This window comes from Solanum stenotomum, chromosome 8 (genome assembly GCF_019186545.1).
Source record: "Solanum stenotomum isolate F172 chromosome 8, ASM1918654v1, whole genome shotgun sequence".
NCBI lineage: Eukaryota > Viridiplantae > Streptophyta > Magnoliopsida > Solanales > Solanaceae > Solanum > Solanum stenotomum.
Window position 1 is genome coordinate 14,881,670 of NC_064289.1, and position 18,098 is coordinate 14,899,767.

Below are 18,098 nucleotides of genomic sequence, written 5' to 3' on the forward strand. Positions count from 1 at the left end.
CCTCAAAATTCTTTTAGTAACAGTAAACACTCATATACAAAAATATGTAATATGAAGTTATGTGCAACCAAATAAAATTTTAAAAATTGAAACTTTCTTTTTTTGTTTCCCACCCTATATATCAGGGACCACATTGAAGTCTGAATTAAATTTGAATCGTGTATTGTAGGGCTCATTTTCCAATAAGATCTTCTCCATACTCCGGAAAAGTTGAAAACTTGCTCTTTTGATAATAATGTTCTTTAAAAGGGAAATATATTTGAAACAATCAAATGTGTTCCTGGAAAAGTATCTCGTGTTATTAACTTGCTAAATATTTAGCATTCTAATATACCTTTGAATTTAAATTCTTCATCTTGTTATTTTTTTCAACTTTAAATATTCAAAATACTGGTAAATTGATTTAGTGATCTATTACAATTTTTAGTTTTAGGTCCAATCAAATCTCTCCAACATTTTATTTTTTATTCTTAAAATATTTTTTTTAAAAAACATTTCTTTTATAAATTATATTTTATTTAAATTGTAAAAACAAACGAACAAAAAATGATAGAGAAAAATAAGAAGACGAGGGTGCTAGAAAATGATAAAAACCCCCCACCATAAAGCCCTTCCCATAACTATATATAAAGAGGAGAAGGCGATCGAGGTTGAGAGAGAGTAAAATAGAGGAAAGGAATCCATGGCGGAAAGCACAGGCTCTAAGAAGAGATGGCTTCCTCTTGAAGCTAACCCCGATGTCATGAATCAGGTACCTTCACTCCTTTTTCCTATCTCTTGATTTTCATTTGTATCCTCTTTTTGTTTCGGTATTTCAAATAATCTCAGTTTGTAGTATTTACCGTCTTCTGAATCAGCTGTATCTGGAATGAATTCAACCTACTACTCTCTCTCCGTCCCAAAATCACGATCTGTTTTGAGTACTGTGGTCAAACTAGCTAATTTTTGGACTCAAATTGGACATTATTTAAAAGTTATATTTAGATGCGTAAAATTTACAAAGTCGCAATGTTTTGTGCTTGAAAATAGTTGGTAGGAGCATCAGATATGTGGAAAAGAAAATGTAGTCAAGTACTAATGGTGTCATATAAAATGGGATCGAGGAGATTGATGTTTTCTAAGTGTAATTAGAAGTAAAAAGAGAATGACCTTAATATTGGTTGAGAACTGACTCAATCAACTAGTGGTGGCAAATGGGCGGGTTAAAAATGGGTTGAGGAAAAATGGGTAATAATACAACCCGCCCATTTTAATATGGGTAAAATATGGGCTGGGTATAATATGAGTTGGGTAAAATACTAGTTATACCCATATAAAGAGCATCAATTCTCCAATAGTTCTCTCATCTCCAAGAAACTGAGCTGGAACAGTTTCATAACTCTGTTTCCACTCCATAGATAATGCATCTGCTCTGCATACTTTAGTTGATTAAAATGGACCCCAAAGTAAAGAAAATCACTTAGCAAAGTACAAGTATAAAGAAAATGCATCTGCTCTACATTCATAATTCTTATAAATAAGGAATTATTTACCACAAATAGAATTCAGAAACAAGAAGAAGATTTCAGGAGATTCATCACAAACCCTAGCCCTAAGTTTCAAAGAAAAGAAAAGGAAGAGAAAGAGGGAAGACGAGGAAGAAGGATTAAGGAGAGGAGAAATTTAGAGACTTACCAAATTATCTTTGAGATTGTGATTCGTGGAAGAAACACCCAATTTTTTTGCTGAAAAATAGCTTCTAAAACTTGGCAACAGAGGTTCTTTGAAAGTTTGGAGAAAACTTACAATACCCATATATGACCCGTTATTTACCCATAAAATACCCATATTTTAATGGGTAAAATATGGGTATAAGCCCAAATATTACCCATATTTAAAATCACTCTTTCAACCCATATTTGTTGGGCTATTTGGGCGGGTCAGTGAAAAGTGGGCCTAAATTGCCAGCACTACAATCAACTAAGTATGTTTCCCACCATGAATTAGATTTGATAAGTTTGGCTTTAGTATGTGAAGTTTTCCGAAAACAGCCTCTCTACCTCCACTAGATAGTGGTAAGGTGTGCGTACACTCTACCTTCCCCAAATTCCACTTGTGGAATTTCATTGTGTTTGTTGTTGTTGTTGGCTTTAGTATGTGAAAGAACTACGGGATGGTATTTCTTAACTAGGTTGAGAAGCGTTTAATCAAAATTTATATATGTTTTGTTAAACTATAGGAAGCTGAAGGAGGAGGAAAATCATATACATGAAGGTAGAAGTGAAAAATATTAATGAAGTTCCTAATTTATGAGTTTTTTAATCGAGCAGTTTCTTTGGGGTCTTGGTGTTCCACCGAATGAGGCCGAGTGCTGTGATGTTTATGGGTTAGATGAAGAACTTCTGGAGATGGTGCCAAAGCCAGTGCTTGCTGTTTTATTTCTCTATCCTCTCACATCTCAGGTTTGCTGTTATTTTAGTTTGATGTTAACTGGTATATGTCAATGATCTTGGTCAACTAATTAATTTTCTGCAATGTGCGTGCAGAGTGAAGAAGAGAGAATAAAGCAAGACAGCGAAACAAAGGTGAATTGAATGACCATTTCTTTATAAACTACTCATGTTCATCAGTTCTTTACTTCCAACCTTAGATTTTTTTCTTCTTATTGATGAATGATTCCGTTAGCCAAATTATGCCATTTAGTCTCTCTCTTTTTGGGGTGTTCAATTACTTAAATGTCATTGTTCCTGCTTATGCAGTTCTTGGTGTGAAACTTTGTCCATCACTAATCCTAGGAAGTTCCCTCTTGCCTCTCTCTTTTTCCTATTTAAAGGGGAAGTGGGGTTTGCAGTTGCCAGTGCTTGGTCTCCTTGCTATCAGTTGCCTAGATCCTTTCTCTGTCTTGGATCTGATTATTTCATTTGTTCCTTTTTGTTTGCTTTCCTGCTGTGTACAATATTCTCCAGTTCGTTGAACTCTGGCTTGATCTTTGTTGGCTGCTGTCATGAAACCATACCAGTGTGTCTAAGTGGTCCTGTAGACAGGTTGTTTGCTAAGTGAGTTTAATAGACAATGCAAGGTCATATTATACTTGGCTTTGACAGGTAACAGAAACTCGATTTTATATTTCATCAGTCACATAAATCAGTCATCAGTCATCACTACAACATCTTTTTTTGGCCCCTTCTAAATATCTCCTAATATACTTGATTATCTGTTTCTTCTCTATTTATTTGACCGAGTTGAGTTGGAGCATTTGAGTGTTTCTACATTTATGCCTTATATTTGGCTTCATAATTCTATAATTATTCTTGAGAGCTTTCTGGCAGGTGCAGGATCCCAGTAGTACAGTTTACTACATGAAGCAAACAGTGGGAAATGCATGCGGAACAATTGGCCTTCTTCATGCTATTGGGAATATCACCTCTCAGATAAAACTTAGTAAGTCATTTGATGTTCTATATATATCATGAACTGATTCTCACCATGAAGGTTTCTACTCTTTGCATTAAGTATGTAATATTAGAGGTGGGAGTACTTAAGAGTTTCTGGTAGTATCATAACAGATAGTTGCACAAGCAGTATATTACTCAGTCAAGAGCTTGATGTTGTGCTATAATTGATGATAGTATTTGGGGGAAAGGCTCTTAATTCATTATCATAGTCTGAGAAATGCCTGACCACAGATAAGATCTTGAGAATTTTGGTGGTTAGATGAAATTCTTTGAACTATGGTGACATTCTTGTCAACTTGGAAGATATGTTTTTTTGTTTTACTTTTTACATATTCACTATATTGTTTTTTTTCTTCCCTTTTTGCTGTTTTCTTTTTTCCATCTTTTCAATCCTAGTTCTCCTTTTCTTTTTGTTCCCCGAGTTTTGACATGCTTGTTTTTTTTTTCATTTAGCCGAGGGTTCATTCTTGGACAAGTTCTTTAAATCAACCTCAAGCATGGACCCAATGCAGGTATTAATTTTGGCTATTGAAGTTAGTGGCCAGTCACATCATTCTAGTCATCCAATGCTAATACATTCGGGTACAAATTTGCAGCGTGCTGTGTTCCTTGAAAACGATAGGGAAATGGAAGTTGCTCATTCAGTGGCAGCCACTGCTGGTGATACTGAGGTCAGAATTGCCTTGAATCATCTATGTGTTTCTTACATAGCTCAAATAAACAGTCCTTATACTAAATCTATGCCTACTCAAGAAACTAGGCATTTGTATGCTATCCATTACCATTTTTGCTTCATTTTTCTGAAAGCTGCTCAAATTCATCATACCAAATCTGTCCCTCGAGCTTCAATCCTTCATTAGTCAATGAGTCCACGACAATATTTGCTTCTCTGAAGTAAAATTGAAGCTGAACATATTCAAAAACCTTCAGCTTGTCCTTTTTGCTTTCAATTACTGATATAAGATTCCATTGGTACTTAATCATTCCTTGGTGCACTTAGAAGTAAAGTAAGTCAGAGATTAAATATTTCATCAATGTATTGACATATTAATTGAACCAGTGATCTATGAGTACTCTTGACATTTTCTAAAAAGAAAAAAGATAATTTTATTTAGAGACTGGCAACCACAAAGGAGGAGGGTCTGATCTAGTGCAAAAAACATGAAGAAGAATTCATGCAACCAAGTAGGGTAGTCCAGTTGGTAACCTAAACTTTCACATATTTGGTGAGGGTTTAATTCCTTATCTTGTAGTCCCTTCCCCATTTCTCCTTTTTAGATAAAAAATAAAAATATACGGTGGTATCTTCAAGTCTGGTGTCGCTGTTGTGTTGTGGCAGCAGCAGCTAAGCTTTTGCTGAGCTAAAGAATGTTGCTGTGAACAACTTTCTATATTTGATTTGAACTTTTTGTACATTTGGATTTTCCGGAGCTCACAGTTCTGGACATTTCTTTATGTGTTTTGCTGCTACGACGGCCTCTTTGTTTTCTCGACATTATTGGAACAGAGAGGCATGAAAAAAGTATTTGGGCGTCTTATAGGAAGCTTGCACTTCTAAGCCTTCTGTGGGTATTGGTGTGATACACCAGAGATTTTGATGGCTTGCAGTTTGTTGAAGACCAACAACCTTCTTGTTTTTGAGAAGGCCAACAACCTTCTTGTTAAGCTCTGGCTTGTTTGCATGAGAGAGTTTGGGCATGTTAGAGGCTACCTTTAAGCCTAGCAACTGTGTGCAATACAAACACCCGAGGTTTTGATGGTTTGGAGATAGTTGATAACCAACAACCTTCCTATTAGTCTCTGGTGCATTTACTCTTCCTAAACTCACACTTTTGTGGATTTGCATGCTTCTCTTGCAACTGAGAAATGTTAGAGCCAGGGGATGTAGTTTTTTGTTATTATGCAAGCCAATATAGAGATTGTTTGAGAGTTTTGTGTGAACCTCAGTTCAAACTCTGTTAAAAGCTTCAAATAGAAGATAGTTCTAATTTTTTAGATTATGATTTATGGAAGATGGAAAAAAACATTTGCTGGCTTTATGTTAAATCTTTTTGAAGATGTGAAACTAAATTGATTGGATTTTAAGACTATGAAGTCAGAAACTTCCTCTATATCAGTTTTCCCATTGAAATAATTACTCCTTTTGTTGGTTTAACAATCCCAATTCCCATGTATATGACATAAAATACATGTCACTATTTCTTTTTTGATGTTTTTTTCATGTTTAATGTGCATTAATCTGGTGCGTTCTTTATGCAGGCTACCGACGATGTGAACACTCATTTCATCTGCTTCACCTGTGTTGATGGTATTTCCTTCTCCATCCCATTTCATCCCACTCTCTCTCACTCTCTCAGTTTCTGTGATCCGTAGAATTGACTTAAGCACCGTCTGCATTCTGCTTCCAAGTTAAGATGGTAGTTATTTGTCATCTGGAGTGTAAACTGAGTGCTGGGCATTACAAACCTTATGCTAGACTGCTAGTATCTACTAATATGGCTTTGGTGTAGAAAGTTGTAAGGTTGATTTACTTTTTTTCCGAGTATTGTTGGGAGTCAACTGTTATTCCATTTGTAGCTTTCTGCAGAGTGTTTAAGGAGTTCGGTTGATATGGAGCATAGTAGCACCTAGAGGGCCTGGGATCTCCATCAATTTACATTTCATTAGCTGTAGTTTTCTTGTGAAAACATGGAAGCTTGTGTTGATGCTATAATAATGACTTGAAGATGTCTGCTAGGTCAACCACTCCCTTTAGATAACATACTGCCATCCATTGATACTAATGAGAAACCTCTTTTTCCCTTGAGTTAAACAACAACAAATTGGGGAGCACTAGGAGCGCATGTTATGGGAGTCAAAAAATTGCATCATGACTATATCTTTGTTTACAACATCAATAATATAGTGATTGTTGACTAGACGATTCAGCTTTACTTAACTCGACTCATGATGGGTGAGGAATTGAAAGTCACACAAGCTTTGGTCACATTGCAGGACAACTCTATGAACTTGATGGAAGGAGGGCTGGACCTATTACACATGGCGCATCCTCTCCAAACAGCTTATTAAAGGTAAGTAATTATGTCCATGCTCTGGGAGTGAAGTTCACTGACCGATGACAATTAGTCAGTGACTGTGGCCCAATTTCTTTGTTTCACACCCAGACCTAACCTTCGTGGCTTCATCCATTTTAATTTGGAACTCTTCAGTACGTGTGATCACATTATCAGAGTCCCAAATCTGGAGAAATATCACTTATAAGCAAATATCAATTAATTGGGATTAAAGTTTAGTTTTTACTCCTACATAAGATTTGGCGTTTTTTCAGAAGTTCTTTTAAACTAAAGTTCACATACTTGTATGAGACCGTAAAACTTCAATGTTTTTGTCCTTTTAAACAAAAATTTCTATTTCCGCCTCGTGGTTCCTTTCATCTATCTCCCCATTATGCGTTTTGTGACATGGAAGTATTTCTCATTTATTACAGGATGCTGCCAGAGTTATCAAAAAGATAATCGAGAAAAATCCAGACTCAATCAACTTCAACGTTATTGCTATTTCCAAAAACGTTTAGGCCAATGCTGCTGTCTAGAGGATTTTATGGATGAGATGTTTAAACCAATTTTAGCTTTTCGTGTTTCTGCCTTTCCCAGTACTGTGTTTCTTCTTGTTTGTAACGCGCATATATTTGCAATAAGTTACTTTTGAGAAATTAGTACTTGTACTATTGGTGAACAACTCTGCTACATATGATTGCAGTAATTCCACCATCGGCCAATAATTTTACTAGAAGGTGGCCTCCTATTCATGCGTGTGCCAAAAATGATTTCTTGTGCCAGAGTTTGGCATCATTTTCAACTAAAAGCTTAAAGGAAGCAAGGAACTAACAAGGATTTGGATATTTTAATAACAGACTCGTTAATAGTAAATCAAGTTACAGAACCATTGATATCTACCATAAAAACCAACATTCTCAAACAAACGATTAAAAGGTACATGCTTGCATTAAAAATAAAAATAAAAAGAGCTCCTGAATGAATCTCTCTTCAACCCTTAATCTGTTGCTGTGCTTGGTGCCCCAACTGCTCCGCCTTCTCCTTCACATCATTTGCCGCATGTGCAATCTTATCCCTCGCGTAATCAATCTTGGTTGCTCCGATCGGGTGCTTCCCCGTGACGTATCTGTACATCCAGTAGAAAACAAAAGAAGCAGTAGCTCCAAAACCACCAGAAGCCAAAAACCCACCAAGGATCAACCCAAGAGTTATAACAGCAGGTACCAAAACAGGGCTGAAAATCACCAGCAAAGGGGTAACTATAGCTAGACCGATAACGGTAGCCGCCAGAGTTAACCCGGAAAGCACCATGAGTGAACCACCAACAGTGACAGCAGTGGTGGTCTTGGCCACCTGACGAGAAAGCTGCTGCTCATGACGAGGCTGAGTCTGCATTGTTCTTCTTTTTGTTGCTAAGGATTGTAGATGAAGAGTGGAAAAGCAGAGAGGAGAGATATGAGTAATATAATAGATAGAGTTAAGAGAAGTAGATGGGGGGTTTGTTACGTGTTGATCATTTTGAATTTGCATGATAAAGAGGCCTTTGTTGATAGACACGTAAGGTTTCATCCAAACACACTAAAATTTGAGCCATTTGGAAACGACATTTTATTTTATCAAATGAGAAACCTCTACACTTTTCATTTCCCTTTTGTTAGGATTGATATTCAATATTTTTATTTTGTTATTACAAGGTTTATTATTGACGATGATGCCTTATAATATAATTTTATTTATTTTTAGTGGCACTTTACATTTTGTGATATTAACGGTTTTGAATTGACGTGTCATGATTTTTTTTTTATTCTTCATTTGGTATCTGAATCTCATATTGGACTCATTCAGGAGTTATACTCTTAATAAAAATTTTCTTTATATTTAGAATTTGAAATCAAGCCCTTTATTAAGATGAAGCAACTCAACCATTACATCACGATATGTTGGTGTTGTGTCATCATTATGTGACTCACTATGGTCCATTTGAACTTTTCACTCTTTTGTGGCTTAAACGAATGACCAAACATTTTTTTTTTTAATTCGCATCAAAAATTATTTTTGATACTTTAACTTCAGTCTTATTTTATTTTAATTAATATATAACGTGTCTCATTTTATGTTTAGAAAGTTTTCAAATTTCAACATTTTATTAGTCAAGTATAATTATAAAAAGTAAAAAGGTATACGTGATATATCTTTGAGATAAATAATTTACATGTTATATATCTTTATAGTATGCTGTGATTCAACTATTTTGACTGTTGTATATTGTTGGGAGTCATAACGACGCATTTAAAATGTAGGACAAATTACTTAACTACACTCCTTTACTTACCTTAATATTCATTTATCTCTACTTATTTCAAAATTTTCAAAAATCCCTTATTTACCTATGTATCCAGCATGCATCCCGTGCACAACGCTATGTATCCTGCTATGTGGAATGTATCAAACGCTATGTATCCCGCATGTATCCCGTGCACAGCGCTATATATCCCGCTATGTGGAATGTATCAAACCTAATGTATCCAGTGCACAATGCTATGTATCCCGCTGTGTGGAATGTATCAAACCTAATGTATCCCGTGTACAACGCTATATATCCCGCAAACATCATTTTTAAGGGATTTTTGGTAAATAGAAAACTAGAAAGAATAGAATGTTATTTAGTACTTATAATATGTGGTTCCTATAATTATACTAAAATGTATACAGAAATTTCGATAGACAATTAACACTCATGTACTTGAAAACATTAATGGGTCATCAATCAAACCAATGCACTATAGCAAATTCTCACTTTACTCAATAGTTAGCGCTTCATATAGTGATTTATATATAATATCATTCACATCTTATCAAAACAAAGACGATACAAAATACAACACTTTTGTTGCTAAAGGAGAATGACATTATTTCTTTATTAGTCCTTTAAAATGACAATGATAATTTTTTTATTTTGAAATAATTGATCTTAAACTTTTATTTTATCCTCAATAACAAGTTTTTATAGCTACAAGAACATCATGGCATATTTAGGATAACTAATTTCTAAAGTTTATAATTACGTACCGATTAAGATATATTTAAAATCGTAAGTTTTAAAAAATGTAAATCTAATCAAACTACATCATATAAATTTTAAAGAAATGCATTTTCATACCAAATACCAATATTTGATTTGGTGTTTTTTGTTGCATTTTTTAGAACAATAATAATTTGAAATTAAATGATTAATTGCTAGGGACTCAAATTTTATTGTGGGGTCTCAACAATTAAAGAGTACTCTAAAATGGTGCTAATAGAATTGTGATAGACATATCAAATCTTACTATATGATAATTGAGACAGCTTCTCATCATTTGAACCAATAATATATGATTAGGTAAAGTATATATAATTAATTAAATAATAATCCCACAATCTCATAAAGTACATTTTTTTAAATGATGAAGCTTATGCTGTCTTCTGCAATAATTCATTCTTTAATAATTAATACATTAATTAATTAATATTAGCTGCTAAACCAAACATGTATGGTATTTACCAAACTAACCTCTTCTCTCCACTAAATTATTGTCCCAATTTAGGCTTTATGGTGCTTATTTGAGTGAGGATATGTTTGTAATTTCACAGAGTGTGTATATACAGAACAAATATTCTCCAAACTCGGCACACGTGCAACCCTACATCTCAAATTGGGCTTTTTATTATTTTTTCCAACAAGTTGGGCTTTTAAATCCTTTTCCATGAGTAGGGTTTATTTTAATTTTAGAAAAAATTACAGAAATCTCACCTTTTAGTTTACTTATTACCATTATCCCCTATAAGTTTTACAAATATCCAAAATCTCTCATTTTTGTGCATCAGATTAGTGTATTAGCGCTTATATTATTGTATCTCACGCATCAGATTAATGTATCAACACTTATATTATTGTATCTCGCGCATCAGATTAATGTATAAGCGCTAGGGGTGTGCATTCGGTTTGGTTTTATACTGTTCGGTTTGGATTTTTTGGTTTTTGGTTTTGAAGAAGTGTAACCCAATCCGAACCAAAATAAATTTGGTTTGGTTTGGTTTGGGCTTTTTCGGTTTGGTTAATCAGTTATGTCAACAATTAGAAACATAACAAAGTTATATTTGCAATTTAAATTTATATATATATATATATATATATTGAATTTCATAAATATACTTTTTAATATAAATCACAAGTAAAACGTAAAACACAATACTTAAAGTATATCAATTATAGATGTCCAAATATAAAAAAAAATAAACTAAATCATAATGAAAATAACTAAAAAGGGACAAAAGTGGTTAACTCCAACTTAATTCTAAACATAATATATATATATATATATATATAGTATAATATAATTCAGTTTTTTCGGTTTTTCGATTTTCATTTTTCTAAATCCGAAACCAAATCAAAAAACCAAACAAAGTAAATTATAAATCCAAAACCAAACCAAAAATCCAAAAAACCAATCCAAATTAGAATTCGGTTGATTTGGTTTGATTTTTTGGTTTAATCCAAATAGTGCACACCCCTAATCAGCGCTTATATTATTGTATCCGTTTGAGGGATTTCTGTAATTATAAATTTTTAAGGGATAAATTGTAATTTTGTCTTAAAAGTATGTGATTTCTGTAATTTGCCCTTTATTTTATTATTATTTTTAAAAAAAAATATGTTATACATCAAAATAATAGTCGATATATATAATAATATAAATATTTAATTTTAATAGAGAAAATATATATATATATATATATATATGCATATTCTATTGATAATACTGTATGATTATTATATATTTAATGTAATTATTTTTGGCCTCTCGATTAAATGTGTAACTTTCCCTAACAATAAAAAATGATACTCCCTTTGTCTCAATTTGTGACATTTTTCATTTTTGAGAGTCAAACGGTTTAAGTTTGATCGGCTATTTGCGCATGAAATCTTCAAATTTTTTGAAATAAAATTTATATATTTGTAAACTACGTAAAAAGTATTATAAGTCAAAATAATTGATAATTCAAAATGTTCAAAAGATTTATGAAAAACTTAAAGTCAAAAATAGACTTGTTTAAATTTCTAAATTCGAAAAGTGTTATATAAAAGGAAAAATTAGAAAAATCCACCTTTTAGTTTACTTAGTACCATTATCCCTTATAAGTTTTACAAATCTCCAAAATCCCTCATTTTCGCGCATCAGATTAGTATATCTCTCGCATCAAATTAATGTATCAGCGCTTATATTATTGTATCTCGCGCATTAAATTAGTGTTCATGTATAAAATGTACATCAGATTAGTGTATCATGTATAAAATGTAATGTATCTTACTTAACGATTAATGTATCTCGCGCATCAGATTAATGTATCAGCGCTTATATTATTGTATCCGTTTGAGGAACATCTTTAATTATAAACTTTAAGGGATAGATTGTAATTTTGCATTAAAAATATGTGATTTCTGTAAGTTGCCCTATATAAAATTGGACGGAGGGAGTAATAGCAATGAGACTCTGTAGTTTTAAGAGATCCGATTAACGGTTAATCACATGTTAAACAGCTAAGCCGGTCACATGGGCCAGATAGTGAGGCCCATTAATCCAAGCAAAGCTGGCCCACCGACAAACTACAGGTCCTCCGATAATGATTGCACGTGCGGGCATCAACGGCTGACAGTTAAATTTATTCTCGATGAGCGGTTGAGATTGAATCCATTGGAACCTTAGCACAAGTGAAAAGTTGGAATATAAGAAAAAGACTTTTTTGTTTCCAACCTGGCCATTTGGAATGATGATCCCAATAAGATTTTCTCCATATGTAGAACTCTAACCCGATAGAACTCTAACCCGAGACTTTGAGACCTTTAATTAAGGGTTCTTTGACCCCTAAAAACTTTCTTTTTCTTATATTCATATATTAGTGATGTTAAAATTCATATAATAATAATAATAATAGTAATAATAATAATAATATGATTGTGGTAAAAGAGAATTCATCCATAAATTTGGATGAAAAATATTCATAAATCCAAGATTTCAATATTATTAAATTATTTTTTACCTAATTGAACAATAATAACATCGGTTCAGTTTATCATGAAATAACTTGTATTAATTTTAATAAGGTAAAATAATTATATTAGATCGAATAAGTACATTCAAAATAATAAATATCTTGTTTTAAAATTGAGAAATTAAATCTAGATATTTTTAATTATTTGTTTGTATGAACAAAATTATGCCATGATAATTGCTCTGGTCTCTTTACGAAACTTTCGTCCCGTTCAAGTAAACTTACAATCAAAACATGTAGAATTTTAGAATATAGTTTTAACCTTCGTTATAATTTGATTTGTGCAAAACAAATTTATATATCGACAGATAAACACTAATAAATGAATTACTCAAATTAAAATAATGAGCAAGCAATGATGAAATGATTATTTGAGGTGACCGTTGACTAGATCTAGAGGTTAGTTTGACTGAACGTGTGGGGACACGTATGCTACAAGTGTATTTGGGGTTGGTAAGGAAAAAAAATGATGGTATTCCAGCTAGGATACACATGACCATGCTCATAATATATAAATATTTATATTTATGCAACTTGATAAAAATAATAATAAAAAAATTTATATTTTTTGTAGTTTGCTTATTTTGTACTTGGATCTTCGTATGTATTCAAACGCTCTTGAAATTAATAATAAGCTTGGATTTTGTAATTTTATGAATAGTAATTAAACTCTAAAATCTTGATATGGAATTAAAAGAGTAATTACAAACCAATATAGGATTACGGGGAATTTTTGCAAATAGCCTCTATAATAATTTTAATTATGTTTCATAGCTATAGTTTGCATATTTACAGGTTGTAGCTGCAATTTAAGTTGTCTCGTTTGTGTAATTCGCGGGTTTGGATCATCCGCGGGTTGGAGATTGAGGGGATGAGGAGGAGATAGTAAACTTCAAATGTCACGTATGAACATGTTTTTCCTATTTCAATTGAGGAAATCAATTCTCTAGATTTAAGGAACATGTTTTTCAAAATTTTCGTTCAATCAAAATGAGAAAATTTAAAAAAAAAATCAAAAAATAGTATTCTCTATACCGAGCTCACTTAATATGTGAAGTAGCGATAAATTGAATGTCAATTTTACTATATCATCTTTTAAATATAATAACTTTAATGCTTTGAAAAATAATTATAATTAATAATAAAAATAAATTAAATAATAAGCCTCTTAATTTTTTTAAATTAATCAAGAATGACATCTATTAATAAAAAGAAATCATTTTATAATGAACAAATAAAGGTGGATGAAAAAAGTAATAGTAATTAAATAGATACATTTGCATATGTATATATATTTAATTCATGTTTGTTTATGCTTTTGGAAACTTGGATGGGTTCCTAGAATGATGAGTGTTTATAAAAAGTTAGCCAACTTGATGAATTATTAATAGTTGTTTAATTCCAAAGTTAATATTTTTTTAAAAGGTAAAACTTCTTTAATAAGTAAATTAAGTTTGAAATTCTATAAATTAACAAGGGTAAAATGATAAATTCACTATGTCAATTATTATTTCCTATGTTCCTAATTACTTGTTTACTTTTGAATTGACACACTTTTTAAGAAAACAATAATTGACATAGTGACTTTACCATTTTACCTCTATTACTCCCTCCGTCCCTATTTACTTGTCCATATTTCCTTTTTTAGTTGTCCCTATTTAGTTGTCCATTTTGACAAATCAAGAAAGGACAACAATTTTTTTCCTATTATACCCTTATTTACACTTCTTGAAAATTGTAAAAGTGTATGTTGTTTCCCTCCAATTTATTTCACTTGAATTCAAATAAGTGGTTGTAATTTTGAAGTGAAAAGCTGTCATAAGGGTAAAATTGTAACTTTACTGTGCTAATCATTGTTGCCTTAATCTGTGTGCAATTTCTAAAGTGGACAACTAAAAAGGGACGGAGGGAGTAATTATGATGTGAATGAATTAAAAACTTAAGATTTTCAAGAAGTTCTATCTTTTTCAAAGTAATTAATTGAGGGTATAATAGGTAAAAAAAAATTGTTTATTCTTGATTTATCAAAATGGACAAGTAATTAGAGATAACTAAAAAAGAAAATATGAATAAATAATTAGGGACATAGAGAGTATTTCTTAATTCTTAATAGGTGCAGGTAATAAATGGGCAAGTAAACATGAAGTAGCAGACTAAAGTTGTGCCAACTTAATTAATTAATTGTAATGATGAGAGACAGCAAGAGATTTGTTAAATAAAAATTCACAATAATCATGTGCAATCCTACACATGATGAAAATCCGGAATAAAGTTAATTAAGTAATTAAAAATTGGGAAGTGCTAAACGATCAGAAAATTTGGTCAGAATTTGGTCAGAAAATTAAAAAAAGTATATTATTTTTTTTATTTTAAAGTTATTTTTTTCATTTTTTAGTTAAAAGGTATTAAAGTTAAAAGGATAAAAAAAATTAAAAAGTTAAAATAATATAGATAAAATATCATTCTGACCAAAAAGATTTTTCCTTATTAATTTCCTGTCAAATGATGTTCTTGTCGGAAAACAAATCTTAAAAAGTGGTTCCTTTTTCATCATTTTCTTAATGTAAATGACCAAAATGGTCCTATTGTATAGGTAATGCTTTATTTTGATCCTTAATGTATTTTACTTAATTGAAATGATCCTTAATGTATAATAAATGTGTTTATTTTAGTCCTTAATATATTTTACTTGATTGAAATGATCCTTAACGTATAAAGATCACTATTGAAATGATCCTTAACATATATTTTAACCATTTTGGTCCTTTATCCTAAACTTAACATATTTTTTTCAAAAAAAAGTTAAATTTAATCATGGACCCTACGTAGCTAACAAATTCACTATTGATGTTTTCTTTGTTAACTCCAAAGAAAAATGTCATGAAATCTAACACCATTTTCTGTACTTTCTCTAACAAAATTTATTAGTATTTTCTCTTGCTAAAAACAGAAATGAGTATTATGTCAGTACGTAGAATAATGTTTTAAAAAGGAGAAAATAATAAAGTTTGTTGGAGAAACTAGAGAAAATGGTGTAAGATTTTATGGAGTTATTTCTTTAAAGCTAACAAAAATGACAACAATGCTAAATTTTGTTAGGCACATAGGATCTATAGTAAAATTTAACACTTTTTAAAAAGTAAATCTATTAGGTTTAGGGGAAAAGACCAAAATGAACCCTTTTTGTCATATATTAAGATTATTTCAATCAAGTGAAATATATTAAAGATTAAAATAAACATTTTTGTTATATATTAAAGACCGTTTCAATCAAATAAAATATATTAAGGATCAAAATAAAACATTACTTATATATTAAGGACTATTATGGTCATTTTCTCTAATTTTCTGTGTCGAACTTATTTTACCTTTCTATATTTTCCCCCTCGAAATCTTTAAAAAGGCATTTGGCCAAATTGTATTTTTTTCTTATTTAAATGTAAGTTAATTGATTCAAAAATAGATATCGACAATAATCAGTTTACGAACATGCATGCTATACTTTCCCAGAGAAAAAAAAGTGCCGAAAGATTAAAAAAGTTGCTAAGAGAGTACTTATTTATTCGTCTTTCATGCTGATTTTCTCCTTTTTCTTTTAAGCTAGAAAAAGTTGTTTTTGCGGTCAAAAAATATAGTCTTTATATGTACAAGTGTAGTTAAAGCAACTCCGAGTGATAAAATCAGAATTTTAACTAATTAAGAGAGAATTAAAATATAAAAAAAAGTAAATATTTGGAGAAGTCAATACGGTTTGACATGTATAATAAAAGTTTAAGTCTGACCAAGTGTATATTTCTACTTGTATTTCCTCTCTTCATTTTTACTAGTTATATTTGAATTTAATACACCCATTAAGAAAACATGATTCACATGATTATTTTACTACACTACTCTTGTTAACTGATGTCTTTATAAATGAAATGGAAAAAGTAAAACATGGCAAAAAAAATGATTAGTATGTTTTCTTAATATGTTAAAATGGATAAGTAAAAATTTATTTTTAGATCAATAGATAAATAAAATGAACGAAGAAGACTCAGACGAAACTCCTTGCAATAACCTAACTTTGCCCCAACTCGCTACTTATTTAATTAATTAGGACATGTTTGATACGAACAAACAATAATAGGTAATTTTCTTAAAAACTTATTTATGATATTGATACGTAAATATTGAAAAAGTTATCTAGAGATTTTATTTGTAATACAAATATACAATTCCAACAAATGTTAAAGTTAGGTGGGTGGGGTGGAGTGAGATGAAGGGTTTAAAGAGGTGGGGGCGGTGATGGTGGTGATGGGAGGTTTTGGGAGGGGTCGGGGTGGATGTACCGTCTCAATTAATGACTTCATTAAATTAATTGCATTTTAAAATATAATTATGCATATTAATTGATTAAGCTACTAAAATTTTTTGCTCGAAATATGAAAATGTTGGGACAAGCAACGCGTACTCGTTGGGACATCATATTTCCTCGTCTCCTCCGACATCTTGTCGCCTCAAATCGCCCTTCCCTAAAATCATTTTTAATTCATTCATCATTTGTTTTTGAGTAAATTTTTAATTTTTTTATTATTTAAAAATAATTAAAAATGTTTAATATTCTTTGTCCTTATTTATTTGTTAAATATTTTATAATTTGATTTCTCTTTGTATTTATTATTTTTGACAAATCAACGAAGGATAATGTTCTTTTTTCCTATTATACCCTCAATTTATTAATATTGGGTTAGAATCTTTAAAAAATATAATAAATAAATATATTTGAGACCCTATCAATTAATTAAAGTAAAATGGTAAACTCATTATATCAATAATTATAGGTCTGCCAAATCAATATTAGACAAAGAAAATAGGGACGACGAGATTATGGATGTTTGAATTCTTCTTTTTCATGTTTTACCTTTTCTTTAATCAAGTTTTATTATGTCTAAGAGATAAATTACACTACTTATAAAATTTATAAAATAGAAGGAATACCTAATTATGTCCTTAAATATTTTTCTTAATGGATATGCATTATCTGACAAATTCACTTACTATGAAATAGAGGGAGTGCCTACTTATAATATTTTTAGTTTGGATACGTCCTTTAAAGAAATTTATTACTTCTAAAAATAAAATTTTAATTTACTTGTTCTTAATAAATGCATGAAAAAGTATCAATACTTTTGATTATGCAGTTTTTTAAATATTTAAATAAGATAAATTAGAAGAATAAAATCAATGTCTTCTAAATTATATGAAATATTATTTATTTTAAAATAAAAATAATAAAACCACATACTACTAGATTTTAGTGTTTCAAGATATATGTATTTCAGGATATATGAGATCAAAACCATGTGTAATTTGTTTTAGATGCACTATAGCCAAGTGGATTCCTTGGTTTCTAAGATATATAAACAAATTTTGCTCGTCTCCTCCTATATATCTCACTAGTCACTCTCATATCTTGTTCTCGTATCTAAAATCTAGATACATGTGAATCACCTATATCAATGTTATTTACATG

The 18,098-nt window shown here is 30.9% G+C and overlaps 2 protein-coding genes across 2 annotated transcripts; one reads left to right on the forward strand and one right to left on the reverse strand.

The window, feature by feature from the left end:
• The first annotated feature begins 598 nt into the window (after positions 1 to 598).
• LOC125874630 (ubiquitin carboxyl-terminal hydrolase 3) lies at positions 599 to 7,223 on the forward strand. The gene is made up of 9 exons (XM_049555596.1): positions 599 to 751; positions 2,310 to 2,441; positions 2,526 to 2,564; positions 3,309 to 3,420; positions 3,888 to 3,946; positions 4,031 to 4,105; positions 5,694 to 5,742; positions 6,429 to 6,505; positions 6,922 to 7,223. The coding sequence occupies exons 1-9, from the start codon at positions 683 to 685 to the stop codon at positions 7,006 to 7,008; spliced, it is 699 nt and encodes a 232-aa protein (XP_049411553.1). The 5' UTR covers positions 599 to 682; the 3' UTR covers positions 7,009 to 7,223.
• Positions 7,224 to 7,336: 113 nt separating this feature from the next.
• On the reverse strand, positions 7,337 to 7,955 carry LOC125874044 (oleosin 1-like). The gene has a single exon (XM_049554855.1). It carries the CDS (start codon positions 7,883 to 7,885, stop codon positions 7,481 to 7,483), a length of 405 nt encoding a protein of 134 aa, XP_049410812.1. The 5' UTR covers positions 7,886 to 7,955; the 3' UTR covers positions 7,337 to 7,480.
• Positions 7,956 to 18,098: the final 10,143 nt, after the last annotated feature.

Coding starts and splice junctions, on each gene's coding strand:
- LOC125874044 (XM_049554855.1), bottom strand. CDS start 7,885: ATGCAGACTCAGCCTCGTCATGAGCAGCAGCTTTCTCGTCAGGTGGCC.
- LOC125874630 (XM_049555596.1), top strand. CDS start 683: ATGGCGGAAAGCACAGGCTCTAAGAAGAGATGGCTTCCTCTTGAAGCT. Junction 2,442..2,525: donor TCTATCCTCTCACATCTCAG/GTTTGCTGTTAT, acceptor ATGTGCGTGCAG/AGTGAAGAAGAGAGAATAAA. Junction 3,947..4,030: donor CAAGCATGGACCCAATGCAG/GTATTAATTTTG, acceptor ACAAATTTGCAG/CGTGCTGTGTTCCTTGAAAA.